The 26,439-nt window shown below is 45.0% G+C and overlaps 2 protein-coding genes across 4 annotated transcripts in view; one reads left to right on the top strand and one right to left on the bottom strand.

The window, feature by feature from the left end:
* Window positions 1-2,488: 2,488 nt before the first annotated feature.
* POLR3K (RNA polymerase III subunit K) lies at window positions 2,489-6,193 on the bottom strand. The gene is given in 4 exon segments (XM_044303916.1): window positions 2,489-3,128; window positions 4,835-4,922; window positions 6,067-6,129; window positions 6,131-6,193. Coding segments are annotated over 4 exon segments (327 nt in total). The 5' UTR covers window positions 6,179-6,193; the 3' UTR covers window positions 2,489-3,000.
* The window catches only part of SNRNP25 (small nuclear ribonucleoprotein U11/U12 subunit 25), a 56,745-nt gene continuing 36,375 nt past the window's right edge, over window positions 6,070-26,439 (top strand). For all 3 annotated transcript variants that reach the window (XR_006391089.1, XM_044303913.1, XM_044303914.1), the window contains exons 1-5: window positions 6,070-6,356; window positions 15,110-15,277; window positions 19,726-19,816; window positions 22,486-22,591; window positions 22,664-22,738. Coding sequence is in view for 2 of the 3 variants with exons in the window: in XM_044303913.1 (XP_044159848.1) it covers window positions 15,113-15,277; window positions 19,726-19,816; window positions 22,486-22,591; window positions 22,664-22,738 (437 nt within the window). In the remaining variant the exon portion in view is untranslated. The remainder of the gene's footprint in view (window positions 6,357-15,109; window positions 15,278-19,725; window positions 19,817-22,485; window positions 22,592-22,663; window positions 22,739-26,439) is intronic.

Below are 26,439 nucleotides of genomic sequence, written 5' to 3'. Positions count from 1 at the left end.
ACGCATCTCAGTGTCGCTCTAGCCGCCATCTTCCTTCCCCTCTGCATGAAGCCCACCTGGACCACCGCAGGGGAATATTCGCATGGGATAGCAACACTCTGCGCCTGTGCACAGTCCACCAGAAGACGAGGGAGAGCCGCACTGCGGATCCGACCTCGGCCTGCATATATGCCTTACAGGTGGGCCCCAAAAGAGCCTCCATGCACCTCTCCTGGTAGAACAGGAAAAACACTTGTGATGGAGGGGAAGGGGTGGGATTTAAACTTCTCTGTTTTTCCTGTCCTATCAGAGGAAGTCAGTCTCAGGATGTGGTGTCATAGAGACCACTAGGGAAATATACAGTTGCAAGAAAAAGTATGTGAACCCTTTGGAATGATATGGATTTCTGCACAAATTGGTCATACAATGTGATCTGATCTTCATCTAGGTCACAACAATAGACAATCACAGTCTGCTTAAACTAATAACACACAAAGAATTAAATGTTACCATGTTTTTATTGAACATACCATGTAAACATTCACAGTGCACGTGGAAAAAGTATGTGAAAATCTCCAAGAGCTAATTGGAGTGAGGTGTCAGCCAACTGGAGTCCAATCAATGAGATGAGATTGGAGGTGTTTGTTACAGCTGCCCTGCCCTATAAAAAAAAAAAAAAAAACACACCAGTTCTGGGTTTGCTTTTCACAAGAAGCATTGCCTGATGTGAATGATGCCTCGCACAAAAGAGCTCTCAGAAGACCTACGATTAAGAATTGTTGACTTGCATAAAGCTGGAAAGGGTTATAAAAGTATTTCCAAAAGCCTTGCTGTTCATCAGTCCACAGTAAGACAGATTGTCTATAAATGGAGAAAGTTCAGCACTGCTGCTACTCTCCCTAGGAGTGGCCATCCTGTAAAGATGACTGCAAGAGCACAGCACAGACTGCTCAATGAGGTGAAGAAGAATCCTAGAGTGTCAGTTAAAGACTTACAAAAGTCTCTGGCATATGCTAACATCCCTGTTAGAGAATCTATGATACGTAAAACACTAAACAAGAATGGATTTCATGGGAGGATACCACAGAGGAATCCACTGCTATCCAAAAAAAACATTGCTGCACGTTTACAGTTTGTACAAGAGCACCTGGATGTTCCACAGCAGTACTGGCAAAATATTCTGTGGACAGATGAAACCAAATTTGAGTTGTTTGGAAGAAACATACAACACTATGTGTGGAGAAAAAGAGGCTCAGCACACCAACATCAAAACCTCATCCCAACTGTAAAGTATGGTGGTGGGGGCATCATGGTTTGGGGCTGCTTTGCTGCGTCAGGGCCTGGATGGATTGCTATCATCGAAGGAAAAATGAATTTCCAATTTTATCAAGACATTTTGCAGGAGAACTTAAGTCCATCTGTCCACCAGCTGAAGCTCAACAGAAGATGGGTGTTGCAACAGGACAACGACCCAAAGCATAGAAGTAAATCAACAACAGAATGGCTTAAACATAAGAAAATACGCCTTCTGGAGTGGCCCAGTCATTAGCCTGAGTCCTGACCTCAACCCGATTGAGATGCTGTGGTATGACCTCAAGAAAGCGATTCACACCAGACATCCCAAGAATATTGCCGAATTGAAACAGTTCTGTAAAGAGGAATGGTCAAGAATTACAACTGACCGTTGTGCACGTCTTATCTGCAACTACAGGAAATGTTTGGTTGAAGTTTTGCTGTCAAAAGAGGTTCAACCAGTTATTAAATCCAAGGGTTCACATACTTTTTCCACCTGCACTGTGAATGTTTACATGGTGTGTTCAAAAAAACATGGTACCATTTAATTCTTTTATGTGTTATTAGTTTAAGCAGACTGTGATTGTCTATTGTTGTGACTTAGGCTCCTTTCACACCTGCGTTCAGGTGTCCGCTCGTGAGCTCCGTTTGAAGGGGCTCACAAGCGGCCCTGAACGCAGCCGTCTGGCCCTAATGCATTCTCAGTGGAGGCGGATCCACTGAGAATACATCCGCCTGCCAGCGCTCAGCCTCCGCTCCGCTCCGTGAACGGACACCTGAACGCTGCAAGCAGCGTTCGGGTGTCCGCCTGGCCGTGCGGATCCGTTCCGACTTACAATGTAAGTCAATGGGGACGGATCCGCTTGAAGGTGACACCATATGGCTCAATCTTCAAGCGGATCCGTCCCCCATTGACTTTCAATGTAAAGTCTGAACGGATCCACTCAGGCTACTTTGACACTTAGAAAATTTTTCTAAGTTATAATGCAGACGGATCCGTTCTGAACGGAGCCACCGTCTGCATTAATATGAGCGGATCCGTTCAGAACGGATCCGATCGAACGTAGGTGTGAAAGTAGCCTTAGATGAAGATCAGATCACATTTTATGACCAATTTATGCAGAAATCCATATCATTCCAAAGGGTTCACATACTTTTTCTTGCAACTGTATATATTATACACACACACAGTATTTCCCAAAAGTGAGTACGCCCCTCACATTTTTGTAAATATTTTATTGTATCTGTTCATGGGACAACATTGAAGATATGACACTTCTAAATGAATATAGACTCTTAAAGGGGATGATCTGGGAGTTTCATATTGATGGCCCATCCTCAAGATATCTGATTGGTGGGGGTCCAACTCCCAGCCCCCCTGCCAATCTGCTGTTTGAAAAGACTGACACTCAGATGAGGCTTGCAGCCTATTTCTAGGCCAGTCATGTCACGTTCATTGGTTACATGGTCTAAGTGGAGCTCAGTCCCATTCAAGTTAATGGGCCTGCCCTGAGAACCAAGGTGCTATACAATGTACAGTGCTGTACTTGGTATACGGTGAGGAGGCCGCCGTGCTGTCATCATATATTGATGACCTATCCTGAGGATACACCATCAATATTAAACTTTCGGTAAACCTCTTATTCTCACAATCTAAAGAAATAATTACATAACATCACACGGCAATATTAATGTAATTAAACAAAGTACATGGACAAAACAAAGGGATCAATCTCTCCATCGGTGGCCACACTGTGCATTGCAACACTTGTAAAATGTAGTCATTGGCTCATCAGCTGATCTGGTCTGAATCTGCATAAAATAAGCTCTAGGATGCTCGCATTTTGGACAAGGTTCTGAAATGACAAGAATGTCAACAAATTACATAACAACCACACAATTATTTTTTTTAAATAAAATAAAAAATTAAATCCTAAAGTAATATTTTTATGGAACATTATTATAATCATAAAGCCATAAAAGTACCTCACATTAACCCCAGGCTGTCCATTATGTAAGGAGGTGCATGAAGGGGTTACTATTAATGTGAGGCACATGGCATTATTAATTTGGACCTCAACATGTGCCTCACATGAATAGTAAGTAACCCCATCCTGTACCTCACATAGAAAAAACAGAATGTGTCGGCAGATAAGAACCATTTGGCCCATATAGCCTACTCCATTTTGTCCATGATGTGACTAGGTACTCAGGGGTGCACCACCAATGAGGCGAGGCCATTGCCTCAGGTGGCACCAGGAAGGGACAAGTGGAGGGCAGCGGAAGGGGCCATAGAAAACGGAAGCGCTCACCTCTGCATATTCAACTGCATCACTATTCTCTGCCTGTAGCCTATCAGAAGCCAGTGTCACCATCATCACACTGCCTGAGGCAGGATGCATACAGCGCAGGGCACAGACCGGATGGGGTGTGTCCTGCACCGCATCACTGACAGTAAAATGGAGGTAAGTGTACGAGTTTGTTATTTTTATTTGGTAGCATGCTGTTGGGCCACAATTGGGGAGGGGGGCTTATTTTGTAATTGGGGGAAGAAGAATGGAGATATTGGGGGCTCAAAAAAGAGGCGTTTTTGTACTGGCACACATTACCTTTAGAGGCATATTCATTCCGTCATAATAGAAGTCTATGGGCTGCAACACGGATCTGTCCCGTTTCCGTTATGTAGGGAAGGACTCCCCTGCATAACGGAAACGGGACGGATCTGTTTTGCAGCCCATAGACTTCTATTATGACGGAATGAAAAACAGAATGCCTCTAAAGGCATTTCGTTATGCATTTGGTCATAGAATTGCGTTATAGTAGTCCATGGTCCATAACGCAATTCATCTTTTACCACCAAACGAAGCGTTAACGAATTTCGTAAGCGGAAACTTGCTCATCTCTACTTATAATGGAGCATTTTTTGTATTGGCACTTACAAAGGCTTTTTTGTACTGGCACACATTATAAGGGAACATTTTTGTACTAGCACACATTGTAAGGGGGATTTTTTTTTTTACTGGCAAACATACGGGGACATTTTTTGTTCTGGTACACAATATAAGGGGGAATTATTACTACTGATGGCATTATGTTTGGTTTTATTACTACTGGGGGACTACATGGAACATTATTACTAGTATGGGCACTATGGAGGCATTATTACTTTTGGGGCAAAATGAGGGACATTATTACTACTGTTACTACATAGTACACTCTGGCAGAGAAGTATTGGTGAGACTTTTGGGAGGACGGGTACAGTAGAGGGTCCCTTGGTAGGCACTCTTCATCTCTCCTGTGAACTCTGATGTGGTCATCATTAGTACCAGACGGGAACCTGCTTCCATTGCTGCACCCTATTGTTTGCTATTGATGGTCGCATCAGAGCAGCTGAGGATGAAACAGCTGCTGCAGGTCCAAGTTCAGCAGGACTTATGGAGTCCATGATTCTACCCTATACTTGCACTTATTTGTGACTCAATGTGAACAGGCAGTGACACTGACCACTCAACCTGAATATTATGGGTTAATACTGAAAACATTATTTGACTATAACTCTTACCTGCAGTCGAGTCCACGTTTTCCCACGCTGCAGAGCCTCCCAGAACATCATCAACCTCCTTGAGTTTGGTGTATTTTCTGCTGGTTACCTAATAGAAAAAGCACAACTATGACTACATAAGATTACTGCTCAATGGATGCAGTGACAGCGTGCATGTTATCACTTACTGTTGCCCCATTCAAATGGGGGGCTCGAGACCACAATTCTTATGGTAGGACCCCAGCAATCAAACACTTGTGTATTGTATGTAGCACAAGTATGTACTTGTGTAACGCTACGGATCTCCGAGAATATAAGGAATTTGCTTTTACGACAATCCTTATATCTAAGCTCATTTTAAAGTGAGGTTTTAACAAAATATCTGAAAGGTCAAGCTTGCTGCTTCCGCCTCCTCATATCACTTCTGAAAGCACTTGCCCTGGAGAAAGGGGTGAGGTTATGTCAGTTTTACAGACTGGGGTGCAATTATTAACGTTCACTTAGCATTGCACCTCTGCTAGTGTTATCTTAATTCTTAAGAACGTGTCTTGAGACAGTCATCCAACATCTCACAAATAGGTGATGGGTAGGGATGAATGAACTTTCGTTTTCAAGTTCGGCGTACAAGGTTTGGTTCATCTAAGAATTCCGTTATAGATTCCGCTACCACAGACCATAACGGAATTCTATTACAGCATGCACCATGGAAGCCTGCAAGAGGCATTCCATCATAATAGACGTCTATGGCCAGCATAGACTTCTATTATAGGCTTCAGTGGTGCATGCAGTCATAGAATTCCGTTATGGTCTGGGGTAGCGGAATCCATAACGGGTTTCTTAGATAACGCAAACGTTGAACTTGAAAACACAAGTTTGCTCATTCCTAGTGGTGGGGGTTGAGCCTAATTTTGAAACCAAGCAGTTTGGATGTCCTCATAATCAAATGAAGTTACCCCTAAATTATCCTTGAGGCACATACGAAGTGTAAGACACACCTGACCCTGCTACTGAGGTAGAAGGGATGCAGGCGGTTCAGAAGTATCCAGTTCTCCAGAAGCACAAGGGCCTAAAGTAGTCACTTATTAGCTTCATGAACGGTTGCTAGGCAACATCAGATCCATAAGCAAGAGCTGACTAGGAAATACAGTAGTTATTGTATGGCTTCTCTAAGACAACTAGGATTAATACACGACTATAACTAACGTCAATAAATAACTAAGCTCAATACAGAAAACCATAAATAAACCATATACCTTGCGATTAATATTGTGCACATAGGGGCAGGTATTGCAGGCGAACCTGTAGCATTTCTGCCCCTTCCTCCACAATCAGCACATTGCCACAGGTTGGGCAGAAGAGCAGCATGTTCTCACACAGCAACCTGAAACAGGAACTTCCGCCAATACTTCAGTCAGCAGTCTCACGTGGTGACGTGTTTCCGCCCGTAGGTCAGCTTGGGGATGTGCTTCCGGTGCTCGCTGTGTATTATGGACAGTTTATCGTAGGAGGTTTCCAGTTAAGGACATATAATCTGTAGTGGCAGGTTAGTGGGTGTTGTAAATGTGCGTTACTGCACCGTATGGCAAAATCTGAAAGCGCCTCAACATGTCTATTGCGCTGCACTGCTCAGTTATCAGCCACTTCATGTAGTGGAATTGCTTCCATGTTTACTATGCTGCTCATAAGATAAGAAGCCTTCTATTATCAGGAACACTCAGCCAATCAGCCTGCACTGCACTAAAGGGGCATTCTGACTATTCACACGTGCCAGAAATGACCTACATTTAAAGGGGATTTCAGGTCATCAGTATCTGAACGGTGGTGGGTAGAGATGAGCAAACTAGTGTTTTCAAGTTTGGCCTACAAGGTTCGGGTTATCTAAGCATTCCGTTATGGATTCCGCCTCCATGGACCGTAAGTTATAGTCTGTGGTAGCGGAATCCATAACGGATTTCTCAGCTAACTCGAACCTGTTCGCTCATGCCTAGTGGTGGTCTGACACCCGGGATCCCCACCAATCAGCTGTTACAGAAGGCACCTTGCTCCTGTGAGCACTGTGACCTTCTCCTTGCTCACCAAGCACAGCATGGTACATAGTATAGCGGCTATGCTTGGTATCGCAGCTCAGCCCCATAAAAGTGAGCGTATGGTGCTTAGTACACTGAAAGAAGGCAGCTGCTGCTCTCTCAAACAGCTGATCGGCGAGCGTCCTAGGTGTCGGACCGCCACCGATCAGTAGTAAAATCCCAGAAAACCCCTTCAACCTTAGGGACCCTTTCTGTAGAACGGTGGTCCCTCCACAAGGCATAGGATGGTGACCATCAGGGATTGTCTAAGAGTACTTTGATGAACACCACAAGGAACATTTCCACCTGTGTCCTGAGAAAAAGTCTCCAAATCAAGTACACGGCCTATAAGTGGCTGGCAAAGGGGAAAACATGGGCTGCGGCAGCCTACATATAGCCATTAAAGGGTATACCCATCTCAGAATGCCCCGCACCTCCTTCCACCTGGATGTGGCAGACAGAGGTGGCCAGGACTACAGAAGCATCCAAGCATACTGTACTACGCTGTTTTCACAAATCTCATTCCTTAGTTCTGACCACCTCTAGCAGCTGCATGCAGGCGGAAGGGGCTATTCTAGAGATACCTGTGGGTGATGGATGTAGATATGCCGTAAATGCTTGAGATTGGAATGTCCCTTTAAATGGTGCACATTAGGAAGACGGAACATTAGATCTGGCAGGTCTGGTAAACAATACTAGGGGGCCCTTAGTGTGCAGATTCAAGGTTACATTAGGGCTTCTGTTGCAGATTCCAGATAAAAAGCAGGACAGAATAAAGCTGATGCAGCAATATATTGTCCAGCGGAATGATGGAGCGCCAGAATGTAAACCCAACGGCACCCATTATAGTCAGTAGGGACTGTTGGGCACCGCTGGTGTTCAGCGTATGCTGGATCTAGCGCTGCAGTTTTTTTCATGTTGTTTTTCTCGCTGCAGTTTTTTTCCGTAGTTTTTCTGTTTCTGTGCCTCTTAAAAGTGCTGCATCTATGAACCTAGCTTTACCAGTCATTGAATCTCCATATCTTCTGGAAGCCCTGGTGTTCATGACTAGAGATGAGAAAATTTCTCAAAAATTCGATTTGTCTGCTTCGCTGAATTCTTTGAAAAAATTTGCTTCGATCTGAATTTATTTGAGGCGTAATCGCGTTAAAAACTGGCTTATTCCTGTCTGCACAGAGCCTTTATATTGGCGTAGAACACTGTGCCTTGCAGAAACACGCATAGGGAGTGTGCTGTGGTAGTGAAATAATACTGTGTCAGTATGACATGCAGATAACAGGCGTCGCTCTTACGCTGGGTTCACACCTGAGCGTTCTGAAAGGAGCGCTCTGTATGCGCGATTGTACCGGCGTTTGCAATCGCGCATACAGAGACAAGCGAACGCCCATTTGTCACGCGTTCCCAAAAGTCTATGTACGGGAACGCGCGACAAGACGCCCCAAAGAAGCTCATGTACTTCTTGGGGCGTTGGGCGTTTTACAGCGCGATCGTACGCGCTGTAAAACGCCCAGGTGAGAACCATGCCGATAGGGAAGCATTGGTTTCTCCTTGTTGAGCGTTTTACAGCAACAAGTGTAGGAACGCGCTGTAAAACGCTCAGGTGTGAACCCAGCCTTAGAATCACTGCACACTTCACTTATTTGGGCAGTCACAGGGCCAAAACTGACCAAATAACTCAAGTATGAACTCAGCCTTAGGCCTCATGCACATGACAGTATTTTTTCACTGTCCGCAAAACGGGGTTCCGTTGGTCCATGATCCTGTGACCGTTTTTTCGTCCGTGGGTCTTCCTTGATTTTTGGAGGATCCACGGACATATACAAAATACGTTTTGGTGTCCGCCTGGCCGTGCAGAGCCAAACGAATCCGTCCTGAATTACAATGCAAGTCAATGGGGACGGATCCGTTTGACGTTGACACAATATGGTGCAATTGCAAACGGATCCGTCCCCCATTGACTTTCAATGTAAAGTCAGGAGTCCCTATTATAAGATCGGAGTTTTCTCCAATCCGATAGTATATTTTAACTTGAAGCGTCCCCATCACCATGGGAACGCCTCTATGTTAGAATATACCATCGGATTTGAGTTACATCGTGAAAACTCATATCCGACAGTATATTCTAACACAGAGGCGTTCCCATGGTGAATATACTACAAACTGTGTACATGACTGCTGCCTGGCAGCACCAGGCAGCAGTCTGCCCCCTGCTGCCTGGTAGCCCGATCTCTTACAGGGGGCCGTGATCAGCATAATTAACACCTCAGGTGCCGCACCTGAAGGGGTTAATTGTGCGTATCATAGCCCCCTGTAAGAGATCAGGGCTACCAGGCAGCAGGGGGCAGACCCCCCTCCCTCCCCAGTTTGAATATCATTGATGGCCAGTGCGGCCCCCTCCCTCCCTCTATTGTAGTAATACGTTGGTGGCCAGTGTGCGCCGGCCCCCCCCCCTCCCTCTATTGTATTAATAACATCGGTGGCACAGTGTGCGCCCCCCCCTCCCTCCCTCTATTGTATTAATAACATTGGTGGCCAGTGTGCGGCCTCCCCCCCCTCCCCCGATCATTGGTGGCAGCGGAGTTCCGATCGGAGTCCCAGTTTAATTGCTGGGTCTCCAATCGGTAACCATGGCACCCAGGACTCTACTGCAGTCCTGGTTGCCATGGTTACTTAGCAATAGTAGAAGCATCATACTTACCTGCTGGCTGCTGCGCTGTCTGTGACCGGCCAGGGAGCATAGTGACATAGATGTAGAGGTGACAGCAGCATCAGGGGACCACAGAGTGGCAAGGTGACATAGTGTGGAGGTGGCAGCAGCATAAGGAGACCACAGAGTGACCCGGTGACAGAGTAGGAAGGTGGGTGGCAATACGAGTACCAGCTGAAGATGGTGGGTGAAAGAAGGAGCGCTTGGCATCAGATGTGTGGCATCAGGCGGGTGGCAGCATCAGAATAGTAGCTGAGGCAGGTAGCCAGAAGTAACTGGTCTCTTTTGTCAAAGTCACAATAACAGTAGGATATCTTCCTGGTATATAGCTCGGCTTGCTATACCACTTAGCTGCTAGATATACTTAATAATACATAGCCGGTTGTATATTAATCATGCAATTCAATTTATTTCTATACAATGTACAAAAGGATCCAAGTAATTATTGCAATAAAAACTAATAAAATAGCACATAAAATAATGAGACCATATATAGTCACAGTCCTTCTATTGTTGCTTAGTGCAGAGCTCACACACTATTCCACATTTATTGACTACCGCAGCAAGTCTATCGGCGTTTGCAAGTGTCTTATTATAATGTTCTCACTTTGCTCAATATGAGACTATTTGTGGCTAAATTTGTAACAAGTTGGTGCTGTTACAGAGTCTTGTAATCGCCACTCTTTAGATTAGATTCACACAAAGTAGGCTGTTTCGAAACGCGTCTGGTGATCTGAGAACGCAAACATCAATTATAAGAAATCAGCCACACAGAGAAAGAACGCAGCCAGCGTTGTACAGCCGCTAACTCGCATGCGCTGGAGGAGGTGCTGGCACCAGCGCACACACGAAGTACGCGACCAAGCGGTGAGAAAGACGCATGGTCTACACCTAACTGAAGTCACGTATGTAACGATCATCAATGAACACAGTGATTTCTGGTAAGCAGATAACTCTATAAATCATGAGTGAAAATATGTAATAACTGAATTGTTTGCTGAATGCATTGTTCGATAAATGACTGTAAAGGACATCCAATAATTACAGCATACTTTGTGTGGATCTAATCTAAAGAGTGGCGATTACAAGACTCGTATCGAGCAAAGTGAGAACATTATAATTCGATACTTGCAAATGCCGATAGACTTGCTGCTGCAGTCAATGAATGTGGAAAAGTGTGTGAGCTCCGCACTAAGCAACAATAGAAGGACTGTGACTATATATGGTCTCATTATTTTATGTGTTATTTTATTAGTTTTTATCGTAATAATTACTGGGATTCTTTTGTACATTGTATAGAAATAAATTAAATTGCATGATTAATATACAGCTTGCTATGTATTATTAAGTATATCTTTTGTCAAAGTGTTGGTGTGGCACCATGCATGATCTAGTCCAGTGGTGGCGAACCTATGGCACTGGTGCCAGAGGTGGCACTCGGAGCCCTCTCTGTGGGCACCCACACCCTGTAAAGAGTCTATGGTGTACCAGTATGCCTTAGACTTTTCCTACCATTCATCAGCGCAGGGCGCACTATGAACGGCACAGGCAGCACCCTGAATGTAGGCAGGCTATTATAGATAAATGATAAAGTACATGGAAGATATACTGTATTGGTATTCAGGTTAAATTGCCATGTTGGCACTTTGCGATAAATAAGTGGGTTTTGGGTTGCAGTTTCGGCACTTAGTCTGTAAAAGGTTCTCCATCACTGATCTAGTCTGATGCATCAGGCATTGGTAGGTGGAAATCCTGGCTGATCCACGCCTTCATCTTGACAAAGGTCAGTCTCTCCACATTTTGGGTGGACAGGCAAATTCTTCTTGGGGTAACTATGGCCCCCGCCGCACTAAACACCCACTCTGATGCCATACTACTGGCCGGGCAGGACAGCTTTTCCAGGGCAAACTCTGCTAGCAGCCATGGCAGAGGAACGTGAGCGCTGAGGGCCCCCCCGGTCAGGGGTGCGAGAGGATGGACGATGGGGCAGATTGGGAAGTGGCCAACTGACTACACAACTCCAGACAGCTCCACACGTCGGCGCTGCCGTGCACTTTGTGTGTGCAGGGCTGGTACTGCCTTTTTTTCAAAAAAAAAAAAGACGGCTTGGCACTCTCCATCTCGGCTCGGCACAGGCCATCAGTTCTCTGAAAGATGCAGAGTCCACCATTTGGAAAGGGAGGGACTGCAGCACCAGCAACTTGGACAGGAGCACATTCAGCTTCTGCGCCATTGGATGAGTGCACGAATACTGTTGTCTCTTAGCAATCAATTCGGTGATCGTTTGCTGACGGAATGACTGACTAGGAGGAGCAGGAGCATCAGGACCAGCAGATGATGGGAAGGACAGACAGCTCCCTTCGGCTGAGGTTGTGGAGCCTTGACTGCCTGAAACCGGGTGCGTGCCACTTGGTGATGCAGCGGTTGCTGCAGGCAGGCTGGACCACCACATCGGAGCCACTGTTCTCCCAGGCCACTTTATGGTGATGCTGCATATGTTGAAGCAGGGCCGTGGTGCCAACATTGGCACCTGGCCACGCTTCACCTTCTGCCCACAAATTCTACATATGGCCATGTTCACCTCTTCCGGGGCTTAACAAAAAACTGCCACACCGCCGAGTAGGTGATTTTACCCCTAACACTATGCACTAACTGACTGCTGCCGCCGCTGCTTCCGTGAACTCGTGCATCACTATTTTCCAGGCAGCTAGGCTCCTGCGAACCCGGGCACGTTTAGCTACCTACCTCCCCCTGCTGACTCCCGGCCACACTAGCGACTTGCTGGCTCCGCCGCTGCCATTGCCACCCTCTTCTCCCGATGATGATGATGAAGCCACTATTTCACCCTGCTCCCAAGTACGATCAGCTACATCATCATCATCGGGTACTGTCTGCACGTCACTGATGTCCTCCTCAACGATCTCTGGGTCAGGAGCCTCGCAACACCAGCTCCCACGCCACTTTCCTCATCACTATTTGCCCACCTACCGGAGGAAGCAGTGGATGTCTCCTCCACATCTTGGCTGGCCAGTAGCTGCTGACTGTCCTCTAGTAGCTCATCCTCACTGTATAGCCTCGCAGCCCCTGAGCCCACAGCATTCAATACTTCTCTGGCTGAGGGATCAGAAAAGGCCAGAGGCAGGTTGAGGACAGGTGAGGGCACAAGGCCTGCTCCCAGGCCATGCCAACTAATGGTTGTGTCTGACGAACCCACCGACTCTTGGCTGGGGGTGTCTGATGTCACTTGGGACGAAGTAGATGACAGATTCAACCATTCAAGAACTGCTGGGTTGCTGGTCAAGACACGACCGCCAGATGACACCGTGAACTCAGGCCTCTCACTGCGACTCCTGCTGCCGCGCCCCCTTACTCTGCTTACCTCTGCCTGCGCCAGAAACATTTAGGCTTCTGCCACTCCCCTGTTCAGGGCCTGGCACTTCTCTGTCTGACATACTGTTAGTTCAGATAAATAAATAAAAAGAAAATTAAAACGCCCCAAAAAAGTGCTGTCATTTTCTCACTTCACCCCACAACTGCAAATACTTTTTTCTGCCACTAATACATGATAAAAGGGCTTTAGAACATATAACTGCACCGCTGAACGGCAACTATATTTTTATATTTTACACTAATACACGACAAAAAGGGCTTTAGAAAATATATAACTGCACTGCTGAACATACTAGCAGAAGGACCCGGCTTCGCATGGGTATATTTCATCTATTACATTTAATGTCTGTGTGTGTGTCGTTAAAAGATATAGACAGTATCCCCCATAACAGTGACCTCTACAGCACCCGCCCCTTTAACAGTGAACTCCACAGTCCTCCACCCCTTAACACTGACCCCCCCAGCGTTCTGCCACTTTAAAATGGGACCTTCACAGCAGCCCATCCCCTTAACTTTGACCTTCACAGCAATGCACCCCTTTAACAGTGAGTTTCACAGCACCCCACTACCTTGACAGTGACCTCCTTAGGGGCCCGACCCCTTAACAGTAACCTCCTCAGTACACTGCTGCCTTAACAGTGACCTCACAGTACCCTGCCCCCTTAACGGTGACCTCTACAGTGAACGCCTCTTTATCAATGACCTCCACAGTGCCCGCTACTTTAACAGTGACCTCCACAGCGCCCTGCCTCTTTAATGCTAGGGCTACACAACGACATGTGTCGCGCTACATTTTGTCTCAACAATTTTTATGATGATAGGCCATAGTGTCGCACTGCGATATGTAACATACTGTGACACGACAGTTTCAAAAAATCCATCCAAGATGGATTTTTCTGCTACTGTCGCAGTTGCAGCTTTTCACATGTCGCAGTGCAACACCATAGTCTATCATTATAAAAATTGTCACGCGACACATGTAGCAGTGTAGTCGTGCCCTAGGTGTCATGCTTATTGTCGTTGTGTAGCCCTAGCCTAAAACTGACCTACAGCAGTGAAGAAAAATGGCTGGGTTGTTATGGAAACCTGGAGTAAAACTGTGTGTATGTGGAGACCAAGGACCTGTGAGCTTCTATTGGCTGATAAGGGACATATGACCGTGTGTATGGCAGTTGGGATATGAAGAGAAAGACTTGCAGGCTTGTGTTGGTTAATGCAGGTAAGTCCTAGAGAGCTGAGACCCGGTCTAAAACCTTCCCGGACACCTGATGTACCTGTGTCCAAATTTGGTGAAGATCGGTCCAGTCGTTTGGTCGTTCATAAAGAACGGACAGACAGAAACTCAATGTGTACCGGCCTGTTACCTCCACAGTATTCTTTCCCAGATAGTAAGTGATATGTGTAGCAAGTTTAGTAGAAATTGATCGATGAGTTTTTGATTTACAGAACAATATGTGTGTAGCAAAAACATTTGGAGCATACAAACTCCATGCAGCTGCTGTGTAGGGGCGTATGACCCCCACAAGATTTCTTTCCAGGTAGCAAGGGATGTGTATACCAAGTTTCGTTGAAATCGATGGTTGCGTTTCTGAGTGATCGTGGAACATACATGCACCTATCATCCACGATGATTCCTTGTACCTTCTTACACCTCCCATGCTGAACCCTGTTCTACATAAATGCTATGGAACGATTCCTTCCTATCCTTTCCCTACACCTTGAATAATCTTTCCCTGAACTTGTAAATTGTTTCTTTAGCACAATGAAGTCTTTCCTAGCACTGTCCCTAGCGCCTGCTGACGTCTCTCCCTGCACTAAGTACACTGGAAAATGGCTGAGGCTATTTATACGGCTGTAACACCACAGGGCTGGCTGGATGCTGATTGGCTGCATGCATGACATTATGGGTGATCCTGCGTTCCCAGAGTTCCTTGCTCTATGTCCTCACACGTTCCGCAGCCATTTTAGGAAAAAATATGATTCGTTACCATGAAGCGTGAGGAAATTCGGATTCGATTCACTCATCTCTAGTCATGACATTGGCTGGCTTTTCAAGGTTCTGCTTATTTGTTGTCCCTGTCCTCTTCCTAAATAATCAATAATTTGATCTTTTCCTTCACTGTTCGTTTTTAGGAAATGGATCTGAAAGTGAAATATGAGACTGATTTGGACCAGCCAGGAGATGCAATTAAAGAAGAAGATGTGGAGGAGGAGCTGCCACATGCAGAAGTCATAGACATATTCCAGGAAGGACTTGCAATGTTAGTCCAGGACCCATTATTATGTGACCTGCCCATACAGGTAAGGCTCTGTTCACATTGGTATTGCGATTTCCTATGTTAACGCAAACCTTGATACACAGTTGGATCAATTCATGACATTACCACCCATGCCCAGTGGATCCTATTCACTTACAGTGGGCTCTGTTCTGGTTTCCATCTTTGGATGGGAATAACATCTCTTCATGTGACGTTATTCTTCCTGAATCTGCAGACCTCTGAGTGCAGTGTGAACATAGCCCAAGGAATTGCAACCAGATGACAGAACAATCTCTTACAATGTGCTCCTTCCCATGTGTCCGCTCTATGGGTGCTGCATATATCATTATAGAACCAGTGTAGAGCTACTGGAGACTGCAGCGGTCCCCCTAGCTAAGAATGGCAAGCAATACGGATTGTGTCAGGATCTGTTCAGGAAAAAACTGATGGTTTTGTCTGCGATTACGTTCAGTGTTAAAGTTTTTTCCCATGTGGGTCAGCTTTTGATCGGTTTTTGATGCGCTTAAAAAAATGAGAATAACTATCTACATCTACCAACCATGATTGAAAAACACATTGCATCCCGATGCAGTGCGTTTTTCACTGAAGCCCCATTCGGTTGTATGGAGCCAGAGCTGCGTGAAAACCACAGAATATAAAACATGCTGCGATGTTTCCTGAACGCAGAATTGGTGCTTGAAAAGCGATGCTCATGAGCACAGACTCATTGAAATGAGAGGATCGGGATTCAAGGGGTTCTTTGGGCTTTTATATCAGATCAGCGGGGGTCCGACAAATGGCACCTCCACCGATCAGCTGTGTGAGGAGACGTTGTTGTCTCCTTTCTCTCTTCCTGCTCGCTGCTGTTTTGCCATAGACAGCAGTGGTGAGCACGAAGAGAGAAAGCTTGTGCGCACTGCGCGCTCTGTCTCCTCATACAGCTGATCGGCGGGAGTGCCGGGTATCAGATCCCGCCGATCTTATATTGATGACCTATCCTGAGGGTAGCGAAAAACAAGATTGGCACCGGCAGCATCTCACATCATCCGAATTTTATTGCGACCTCAAGACATAGTACAACAAATACAGCAAGGTTTCGGCTGATACTCAGCCTTTGTCAAGCCTAATGACATCATCACAATTACACATATATATATATACCCCACATATAAAAACACACACCCTCACAATCACCAATAATCATTGCTGGATACTCATAAATATGTTGAGGAAATTTCCAGACAGGTAGGAGACGGTGAAGTATATGAGATATTACCTAAGGATCCCAAATGGGATATAGCGGATATCATAGGGGTGATATTGGATGAGGCCTTGAGTAAAGGAATCATCGAGGATGATTTGAACAGTTATTTGCGTGTAGGCCATCCGATCACCCCTGTGATATACGTATTACCGAAGATCCACAAGAGTTTAGTGGATCCCCCTGGCCGTCCAATCGTGTAGGGCAGGGGTTCCATCTTTAATACTGTCTCTATCTTTCTGGACAAAATCCTATGGATCCATGCAACCACGACCCCCTCCTATATCAGGGATACTAGTCATTTCCTAACCAAACTGAGTTTGCTTAAAATGCCAGATAGTTATGTGTTGGTCAGTTTAGATGTTGTATCACTCTATACGTCCATTGACCACACATATGGTCTTAATGTCGTCGATGTGGCCCTGGCCAGCACAGATCTCTCTCTTGGGGCTCGCCGGCTGATCCTCGCCCTCCTGGAGGTGGTCCTGAGGAGGAATTATTTCCTCTTTGGGGACACCTTCTACCAGCAAAAGCAGGGTGTGGCCATGGGGTCGAATGTGGCCCCCACCTACGCAAACATCTTTATGGCGGAGGTCGAGGATCGGCTGGTATATCGCTCCAGATTTGCTGAGAGAGTTCTGTGCTGGTGGCGCTACATCAACGACATATTTTTAATCTGGACGGGTACCACATCGGAACTTGATGAATTTCATGTACACCTGAATTCTGGGGTCCGGGGCCTGCAGTTCACGGTGACACAATTTGTCAGTGAGCTGCAGTTCCTCGATGTCTGAATCCTGGTTCAGGAGGGGAAGATCAAAACTGATCTGTTCCAAAAACCCACAGATAAAAATACTTTGTTGATGTATGATAGTAGCCATGGAGTCAGCTGCTTAGGGTACGACGTATTGTATCTGATGAAGATCAGTTTGAGTATAGAGTGGAGGAAATGTGTAGGAAGTTCAGTAATAGAGAGTATCCTAAAAAATTGATCCAACGCACTAGACAGAAAATTGTGACTACCGATCGTGGTTCTACCTTTACAAGGAGGTCCCATAAGCAAGAGGTATCTCGGATTCCCTTTGTGTCCATTTATGGGGGAGATAGTGGAAATATTGCCGCCATTCTTAGACAAGAATGGCAAATTCTGCATAAAGGATTACCTAATGTTATTGAATTTACGGCTCCCCCAATGATGGCTTATAAGAGAAGTCCGAACCTACGCGATAAAATTGTCAAAGCAGATGTAGGGGATAAAGATGTAGAAAGACAGAAGAGGTTGGCACCATTGAGAGGTGGCAATTTCCCTTGCCTTTCATGTTGCAACTGTAGTGGCATCATGAAAGGCGATGGTTTTGCGCACCCATATAGTGGTAAATTGTTCAAAATTAGCGGACACTATACATGTAGATCCACGGATGTGGTATACATGATACAGTGCCCATGCAGCTTGATCTACGTGGGTGAGACCACGATGGAATTGAGAGAAAGAATTAATAAACACAAAAGTACAATAAGAAAGGGTGCATTGGATAAACCGGTTGCAAAACATTTCATTGAACATAATCATTCCATAAATCAATTAAGGTTTCGTGCTATTGATAGTGTAGGATATTTGAGACGGGGTGGGGACAGAAAGAGAATCCTGAGAAGAAAGGAACTAAAATGGATTCACACCCTTAGGTCTCTACAACCATTTGGCCTTAATATAGAATTTAACGTCACCTCCATTGATTGAGATAAGTTTGTAGTATGTCCCTTGGATATTGGGACATCTTGTTTTTATAATGTTACATGTAAATTTTTGATGATTCATCCCCTGCTCCCTGAGGTGATCATAGGCCTTTTAATTGATCTGGTGTGTCATACTCCGCGAATAGGGGATGTGTACAATGTATTGATGGCCCTGATAATGCCGTTGATGTAAATAATTTGTTGTATGTATCAAATGCTATATGACCATGTAGACTAGGCGGTTCTTTCAGCTGTGATAATTGGAGTTGCTCCATGCGATCTACAGGTTTGTCGATCCAAATGGATCCATCCTGATATAGCTGGGTCAATGATTCTCTTTGAATTATTATATTTAGGATGCGTCCCGTTACCATGACACTGTGGATGCTGCGCTGTAATGACGCCGTGCATGAGCGCTGATTACGTGCTATGGTCATCGGACGCGCAGTTGCGCATCTTGATGACGTCAGTGGGCGCATCACATGACCGCGTGCGTCATGATGTGATTGTGGATACAGGGATACACCCTATTAAGTAAGTGCAGCTGTGCGCATTTGCGCACATCACATGTGGCAACGCCGACATAGCTAATACCGCCACACCATGCTCGAGATCAGGTGAAAGGTAATAACCTATTAGGCTAATACATAGGAGATGGCGATTGGTAAATGACATGACCAGCGATGATTATTGGTGATTGTGAGGGTGTGTGTTTTTATATGTGGTGTATATATATGTGTGATTGTGATGCTGTCATTAGGCTTGACAAAGGCTGAGTATCAGCCGAAACGTTGCTGTATTTGTTGTACTATGTCTTGAGGTCGCAATAAAATTCGGATGATGTGAGATGCTGCCGGTGCCAATCTTGTTTTTCGCTTATCTCATGGCCTGCTGGATTGTGGGTCAATGGTGAGGCTGTTGCATCATGTGGTGCTGCTTCTTTCTACCTATGTTTCACTGCTATCCTGAGGGTAGGTCATCAATATTAAAAGCCAGTAGAACCCCTTTCAGACTGGGTGCTTCACGCATTGCACCCTGACTGAAAAATCGTTTGCGTGAAAGAGGCCTTAAGAGATTGTGCAGCTTTTGGTTCCTCCAGAAATGTCAGTAATATCAGATCGGTGGAAGTCCAAAACCCGGCACCCCCCCCCCCCCCCTTCCCAGTCAGCTGGTTTTAGCAGCCTCCAGAAACATGACCGTAGATGGACCTAGTAGAAGCATAGATGTGGCGGTATACTGCTTTCTAGTGAATGGCTGGAACCTGCTTCTGGCTTTATCCACTGTTATTATTCCACTTCTGGGCTGCTCAAAACAGCAGAGCGGTGGGAGTGCAGGGTGTCAAACGTCCACCGATCTGGTATTGATGACCTCTATGTATCCAAAAACTGGAAAAACCCCTTTAAAGGCGATGTGTGGGATTAGAAAAAATGTGTGGTGATATATTATTTTACATTATCCAGTGTACTTACTGGTGTTTGATTTCTCCATTCATGCAGGTTACATTAGAAGAAATAAATTCCCAAATTGCACTTGAATTTGGTCAAGCAATGACAGTCCGGGTTTGTAAGGCTGACGGCGAAGTGATGCGTAAGTGTTACACATTCTAATATCATATATAGAGAAGTAAGTGAAGTCTCATAGCAGCACATTTTAATTTAATTCAGCACAGAATGCCTATTGTATTGCATGTGGACATTAAAATAGTGCTGCTGTAGTCTCCTTCCAATCGTTGATGAAACTGATGTTACACAAACTGCAGTGCACTGACTGATAGTAATAGCAGCTTCTCGTCTTTTTGCTGTACACAGGAAGACTGAAAAATCCATATAACATGCAGTGTAACAATTCACCACTAGAGGGCATTAAAGTCAAACTCTTCTATTGTCTATATTTATTTCAATGGGTCCGCAAAAAAAAAAAAACTGAATCGACTTGGTGTGCATTCCATTTCCGTATGTCCGCATTTCCCTTCCGCAAAAAAATCGAACATCTCCTATTTTTGTCTGTTTTGCTGATAAGGACAGGCATTATTACAATGGCTCCGCAAATCTCTGGAACGGAGATGTGAACGCAGCCTTATATAGCACCGACACATTTTGCAGTGCTGTATAGATATTGCTATCAGCATGAGATATTATTTGTGCGAGAGGGAACTGCACAAATATGAGGAGAACATGTAAAAGCCATGCAGATATATATTTTTTCTTTATTATTAACTTTTTTTTTTTTTTACATTTTTAAGTGAACAAGGTCACAAAATTTATGATGAAAAGGGTCCTCTCACTTCAGCAAGTGGCATTTATTTTGTAGAGAGAGATATTATAAGCCACTTACCGTACTAATGTATTATGATTATCCATATGGCTTCCTTCGCTGGCGGGATTCATTTTTCCAGCACATTAAATATGTTGTCCTGGTTCAGAGCTGAACCCGGACATACCTCCATTTTCACCCTGGCAGCCCTCCTGACTTGAGCATCGGAGCAGTTCATGCTCCGATGCTCTCCTTTGCCCTGCGCTAAGTCGCGCAGGGCAAAGGCATTTTCAGGAGTTCCGGTGACGAATCGTGCTCTCCATGGAGCTGCCAGGAAGCCATTAAAACGGCTAGGGCAGCGCTAAAGCCCGCCCATCAAAGCCGGTGATGTCACCGATCACACTGCCTGGGGAAAGCCTCCGCCCGGCAGTATGTTATTGTAAGCAAAAGAGACCGTGCCCTGCGCGATCTAGCGGAGGGCAAGGGAGCACATCGGAGCATGAGATACTCTGATGCTAACATCAGGGGGGATGCCTGGGTTAAAATATGGGTATGTCCGGGTTCAGAGCTGCTTGTTTGCATGGTTATGACCACCCTGCCATCCAGCAGCAGTGACCATGCTTGGACACTATAGGAAAAAGCATCAGCCTATGTGAGTTCCCGTGGTGTCTGCCACCAAAGAGGCCTGCACTTTGCCTATAATGTGCAAGCATGACCACCACTGCCGGGTTTTGGGGTGGTCATAACCATGGAAATGAGCAGTGTATAATGTGATGGAAAAATGAATCCAACCAGCAAAGGCGGCAATATGGATAATAACACATCAGTAAGTGGCTTGTATTAACTGTCTCTACATGATAAATGCCACTTGCTGATGTGACACAACCCTTTTAAGAGAAAGCAAATATTAAAGGGGTTCTCAGGGCTTTTAATATTGATGACCTATCCTTAGGATAGGTCATCAATATCAGATCGGCGGGGGTCAGACACATGGCACCTCCACCGATCAGCTGTGTGAGGAGACAGTGTCAGCGAGAAGGTAAACAGTGAAGAGGAGGCAGGGCTGGCACGGCGCGCGCCTCCTCTTCAAACAGCTGATTGACGGGGGTGCCAGGTGTCGGACACCCGCCGTTCTGATATTGATGACCTATCCTGAGGCTAGGTCATCAATATTAAAAGCCTGGAGAACCTCTCTAAAAAAATATATATTTAGTGTAGAATACAAAGGGCTTGATTGATACATTTCAGGACAAGTCAGTTGTTTAAAGGGGATGTCTCATTCCAGCAAATGTAGAGAAACCTAATACAAGGCACTTACTAATGTATTGTCATTATCCATATTGCCTCTTGATACACTGCTCATATCCAGGGGTTATGAACACCGTTGCAGCGGAGATACAAGATGGCCACCAGAGAGGCTGGTTCTCTTTCCTACAGTGTGCAAGCATGGCCACCACTGATGGATTGTAGGGTGGTCTGTAACCATGGAAACGAGCAGTGTATAATGTGATGGAAACATGAATCCAGCCAGCAGAGGAAGCATTATGGATAATAACAATACATTAGTAAGTGGCTTGTATTAGCTTTATCTACATAATAAATGCAATTTGCTGAAGGGAGGCATCCACTTTAAGTAGATTTTCCTCCCTTTTGGTATGAGAATGATTCTAAAATATTTGCTCAAATGTGTGGGGTACCTTTCATTAGAACACAATTCTTGGTTACATATAAATAGTGCCTTGTTACAGACAGGATAGTTTGTGTAATCCCTCTTAACCATTTTATAACTTCAGAAGTCCCAAGTGCTGTACTATATAAACTGATGACTGCACGGTACTAGTATTATGTACTGTACTATGTCGCCATCTGTTGGTGGATCCGTGTAATGCTGTGAAAATTATTATTTTCAATGTAACGCAATAGTCATATGATTTCATACATAATTTGTTTCAATGCAAATGCCATAATATTATTAATAACATATTTTTGCCTTTTGCTTGCAGCTGTCGTTGTTGTCCAGAATGCTACAGTTCTCGATTTAAAACGAGCCATTCAGCGATTTGTTCAGCTGAAGCACCAGAGGGAAGGAGGGATACAGCATATCAGCTGGTGAGCTTTCTATGCATTCTTTATAACACTATCCTCAGTGGTGTAATAACTGACAGATTTTCTGCTTACTAGGAAATATGTCTGGAGAACCTACCAATTGTCCTTTTCTGGAGAGAAGCTTGAAAATGAAGAAAAAAGTCTTCGAGAGTAAGTTGTAGAATATCTTAGTATCCTGAGACGACGTACAGTGACAGCGGCTTTCTGTAGAGATGGGATGCATTTTATGGGTTTCACTGACATCTTGTTTCGACAACAGACCATTGTTTGTCTCTGAAATATATGTGATGTCCAAAAGTGTATAATGTGGGGGTAGAGATCACTTTGGATATTTTACTCTATCCCATTAATTTCAGTGGAGATTGATCTGTTCTCTGTATTCCCAGTTGTTGGACCATGAGATCACACCTTTTACAGCAGGTTTTATTAACGCCCCATAAAATTGTGTTATCACCTTCATAGGCTTCACATCCGTATGTATAAACCTTAAAGAAGCACTCCCACCAATATATTATTATTATTTATTATTAAAGCGCCATTCATTCCATAGCGCTGTACATATGATAAGGAGTGCACATACATAACATAGACAATTGCACTAATCATAAACAAGATAAGCTACAAACTGGTACAGAAGGAGAGAGGGCCCTGCCCGTGAGGGCTTACAGTCTATATGGTATGGGAGAAGGACACAGTAGGTGCGGGTGAAGTTGGTCATGGTGGTATAGAGGCAGCAGGGTCACTGGTTGTAGGCTTGTCTGAAGAGGTGGGTTTTCAGGTTTCTTTTGAAGGATTCCACTGTAGGTGAGAGTCTGATATGTTGGGGTAGCGAGTTCCAGAGTATGGGGGATGCACGGGAGAAATCTTGGAGTCGATTGTGGGAAGAGGCAATAAGCGGAGAGGAGAGAAGGAGGTCTTGTGAGGATCGGAGAGTGTGTGTGGGGATGTATTCGGGAAGTAGCTCAGAGATGTAGTGAGGGGACAGGTTATGGACGGCCTTGTATGTATTTGTTAGTACTTTGAAGTGAATTTGTTGGGCAATGGGGAGCCAGTGAAGGGATTGGCAGAGGGGAGAGGCAGAGGAGTAATAGGGTGAGAGGTGGATTAGACGGCCAGCAGAGTTGAGAATAGATTTGAGGGGTGCGAGGGTGCTAGATGGAAGGCCACAGAGGAGAGTGTTGCAGTAGTCTAGGCAGGAGATGATGAGGGCATGTACAAGCATTTTCGTAGATTCAAAGTTAAGGAAAGCGTGGATGCGGGAGATGTTTTTGAGTTGGAGGCGGCAGGTGGTGGAAAGGGCTTGGATGTCCGGTCTGAAGGACAGGGCAGAATCCAAGTTCACTCCAAGGCAGCGGACCTGGTTGACCGGGGAGAGTGTGCAGCCATTGATCATGATAGATAGGTTTGTTGGGGGGGTTGAGCAAGATGGGGAAAGATGATGAATTCTGTTTTATCCATGTTAAGTTTTAGAAAGCGAAAGGCGAATATATTTATTTATGCTCTGGTCTGTTAGAAAGGCACATGATGTAAATTATAGTGAAGGCAGTCTCCCTACTGGTTGCTGTAGTTGTGAATTGTTCTCTCCCTTCGTGACTCTCCAACTGACAAAGCTTCTTATGTGTGGACAGGAAGTCAGTTTCTCTATTCATTCCTATGAGACTGACATTGAGGCTTCCCTACGAATACATAGAGAAACTGACTTCCTGTCCTCACGTGCTGTGTCAGTTGGAGAGTCAAAATATAATAACTAGCGAATACAGCCACAAGTAAGATTGCCTTCACTATAATTTACATCATGCAGTAAAAATAGTAAATGAGGCACACAGGAACACACAAGGACCAACCAGAGGTGCACTCAGTAAAGTGGACTCACCCAGTCCACTAAAATGGCATAAAACTTGTAATGGATGAACTGGGCACTCTCAGGATATAGGGATCATACAGATATTTATTAATGTGTAAGACAATAAAAAGAGAGAGAATATGGCCCTCCTTTTGGAAATCTATGTACTAAACAACACTTTCTCACTATAACTAGCACTCTGAATCTAGATAAGTACTAATCACTTTTTATGGCATATTCTTGAAATAAAACGGCAATAAAATGGTACAATCGATCGCTAAATCACAAATTATTCACACAATAAAAACCGCATAAATAGCGTAGACGCTGAATGTTCACTGGGAAAACTACAAATGTCACTGTTGCGAGTTATTCCCAAACTCACTGATAAAGTTCTGAAGCTCCAAAGTAAGTTATAAAAGGCACCGGAACCGGAAAGGTTCTCCTCGCCACTTCGCTGCACACCGTCGCTCTGCTGGGTCGCGTTTTTATAAATTACCTCCAGACTTTTTTGAGCGGTCCGGTTGTTGAAATCCCACGTAGGTAAAAGTTTGGCATGTGCAGCCCGGTCTCTGCTGTAGGCTGTCACGGATTCCTTATACTTTAACCTTATCGTGGTGTTGAGCAGTGTGGTACGAGGTTCCGGCACTATCTATTGGTCCCAAGTTCGGGGTCCTGTTAGAGCTAGACGCAACAACCTGACCGCTCAAAAAAGTCTGGAGGTAATTTATAAAAACGCGACCCAGCAGAGCGACGGTGTTCAGCGAAGTGGTGAGGAGAACCTTTCCGGTTCCGGTGCCTTTTATAACTGTTACTTTGGATCTTCAGAACTTTATCAGTGAGTTTGGGAATAACTCGCAACAGTGACATTTGTAGTTTTTCCAAGTGAACATTCAGCGTCTACGCTATTTATGCGTTTTTTATTGTGTGAATAATTTGTGATTTAGCGATCGATTGTACCATTTTATTGCCGTTTTATTTCAAGAATATGCCATAAAAAGTTAGTACTTATCTAGATTCAGAGTGCTAGTTATAGTGAGGAAGTGCTGTTTAGTACATAGATTTCCAAAAGGAGGGCCATATTCTCTCTTTTCATTGTCCTTTTTTATTGTCTTACACATTAATAAATATCTGTATGATCCCTATATCCTGAGAGTGCCCAGTTCATTCATTATAATTTACATCATGTGTCTTTCTAATATAACATTTTTGTGGGACTGCTTCTTTAAAGAGGTTGTCCCAGAATGACCACTTATCGCCTACAGGTTGGAGTCCAACCCCTGAGGCCCCCACAGTCATGAAAACCACTGTTTGAATGGAGCTGCAGTTGAACATGCATGCTACTCTGCCCTTCAAACTCTGTGGGACTGCCAGAGTTATGCTTCATTCCCAGGTCAGTGATTTCCATCAGTGATTCTGAGCCAAAACCAGGTGCAGATCTTTCCCTTATACCTTATGTCTGTGGAGGCTCCAATCCTGATTTTGGCGCACAATAACTGATGGAAATCACTGACCAAAACGCTGACGTGTGAATGAGGCCTTAGTTGAACGCTATGTTGTACATCAACTATCCTGTAGATGAGTTCTACGTTTTCATTCTTGGACAAGCCCTTTAACCACTACAGAACCGCCGCACGCAGGATTGCGTCCTGGCGGCGGGCCTGTTATTCCTCCTGGACGCGCAGGCGCGCGCATTTACAGGATCGGCAGGTAAACGAGTGGATCTACAGCCTGCCAGCAGCGATCATTCGCTGGCAGGCTGTAGATGCGATTTTTTTAACCCCTAAAAGGTATATTAGACGCTGTTTTGATAACAGCGTCTAATATACCTGCTACCTGTCCTCTGGTGGTCCCTTTTGCTTGGATCGACCACCAGAGGACACAGGCAGCTCTGTAAAGTAGCACCACTACACTACACCCCCCCCCCGTCACTTATTAACCCCTGATCACCCCATATAGACTCCCTGATAACCCCCCTGTCATTGATCACCCCCCTGTAAGGCTCCAT

The sequence above is a fragment of the Bufo gargarizans genome, chromosome 8 (assembly GCF_014858855.1).
Source record: "Bufo gargarizans isolate SCDJY-AF-19 chromosome 8, ASM1485885v1, whole genome shotgun sequence".
Taxonomy (NCBI): domain Eukaryota; kingdom Metazoa; phylum Chordata; class Amphibia; order Anura; family Bufonidae; genus Bufo; species Bufo gargarizans.
Note: the sequence above shows the minus strand (reverse complement) of the source record. Positions and strands in the feature narration are given on the sequence as shown.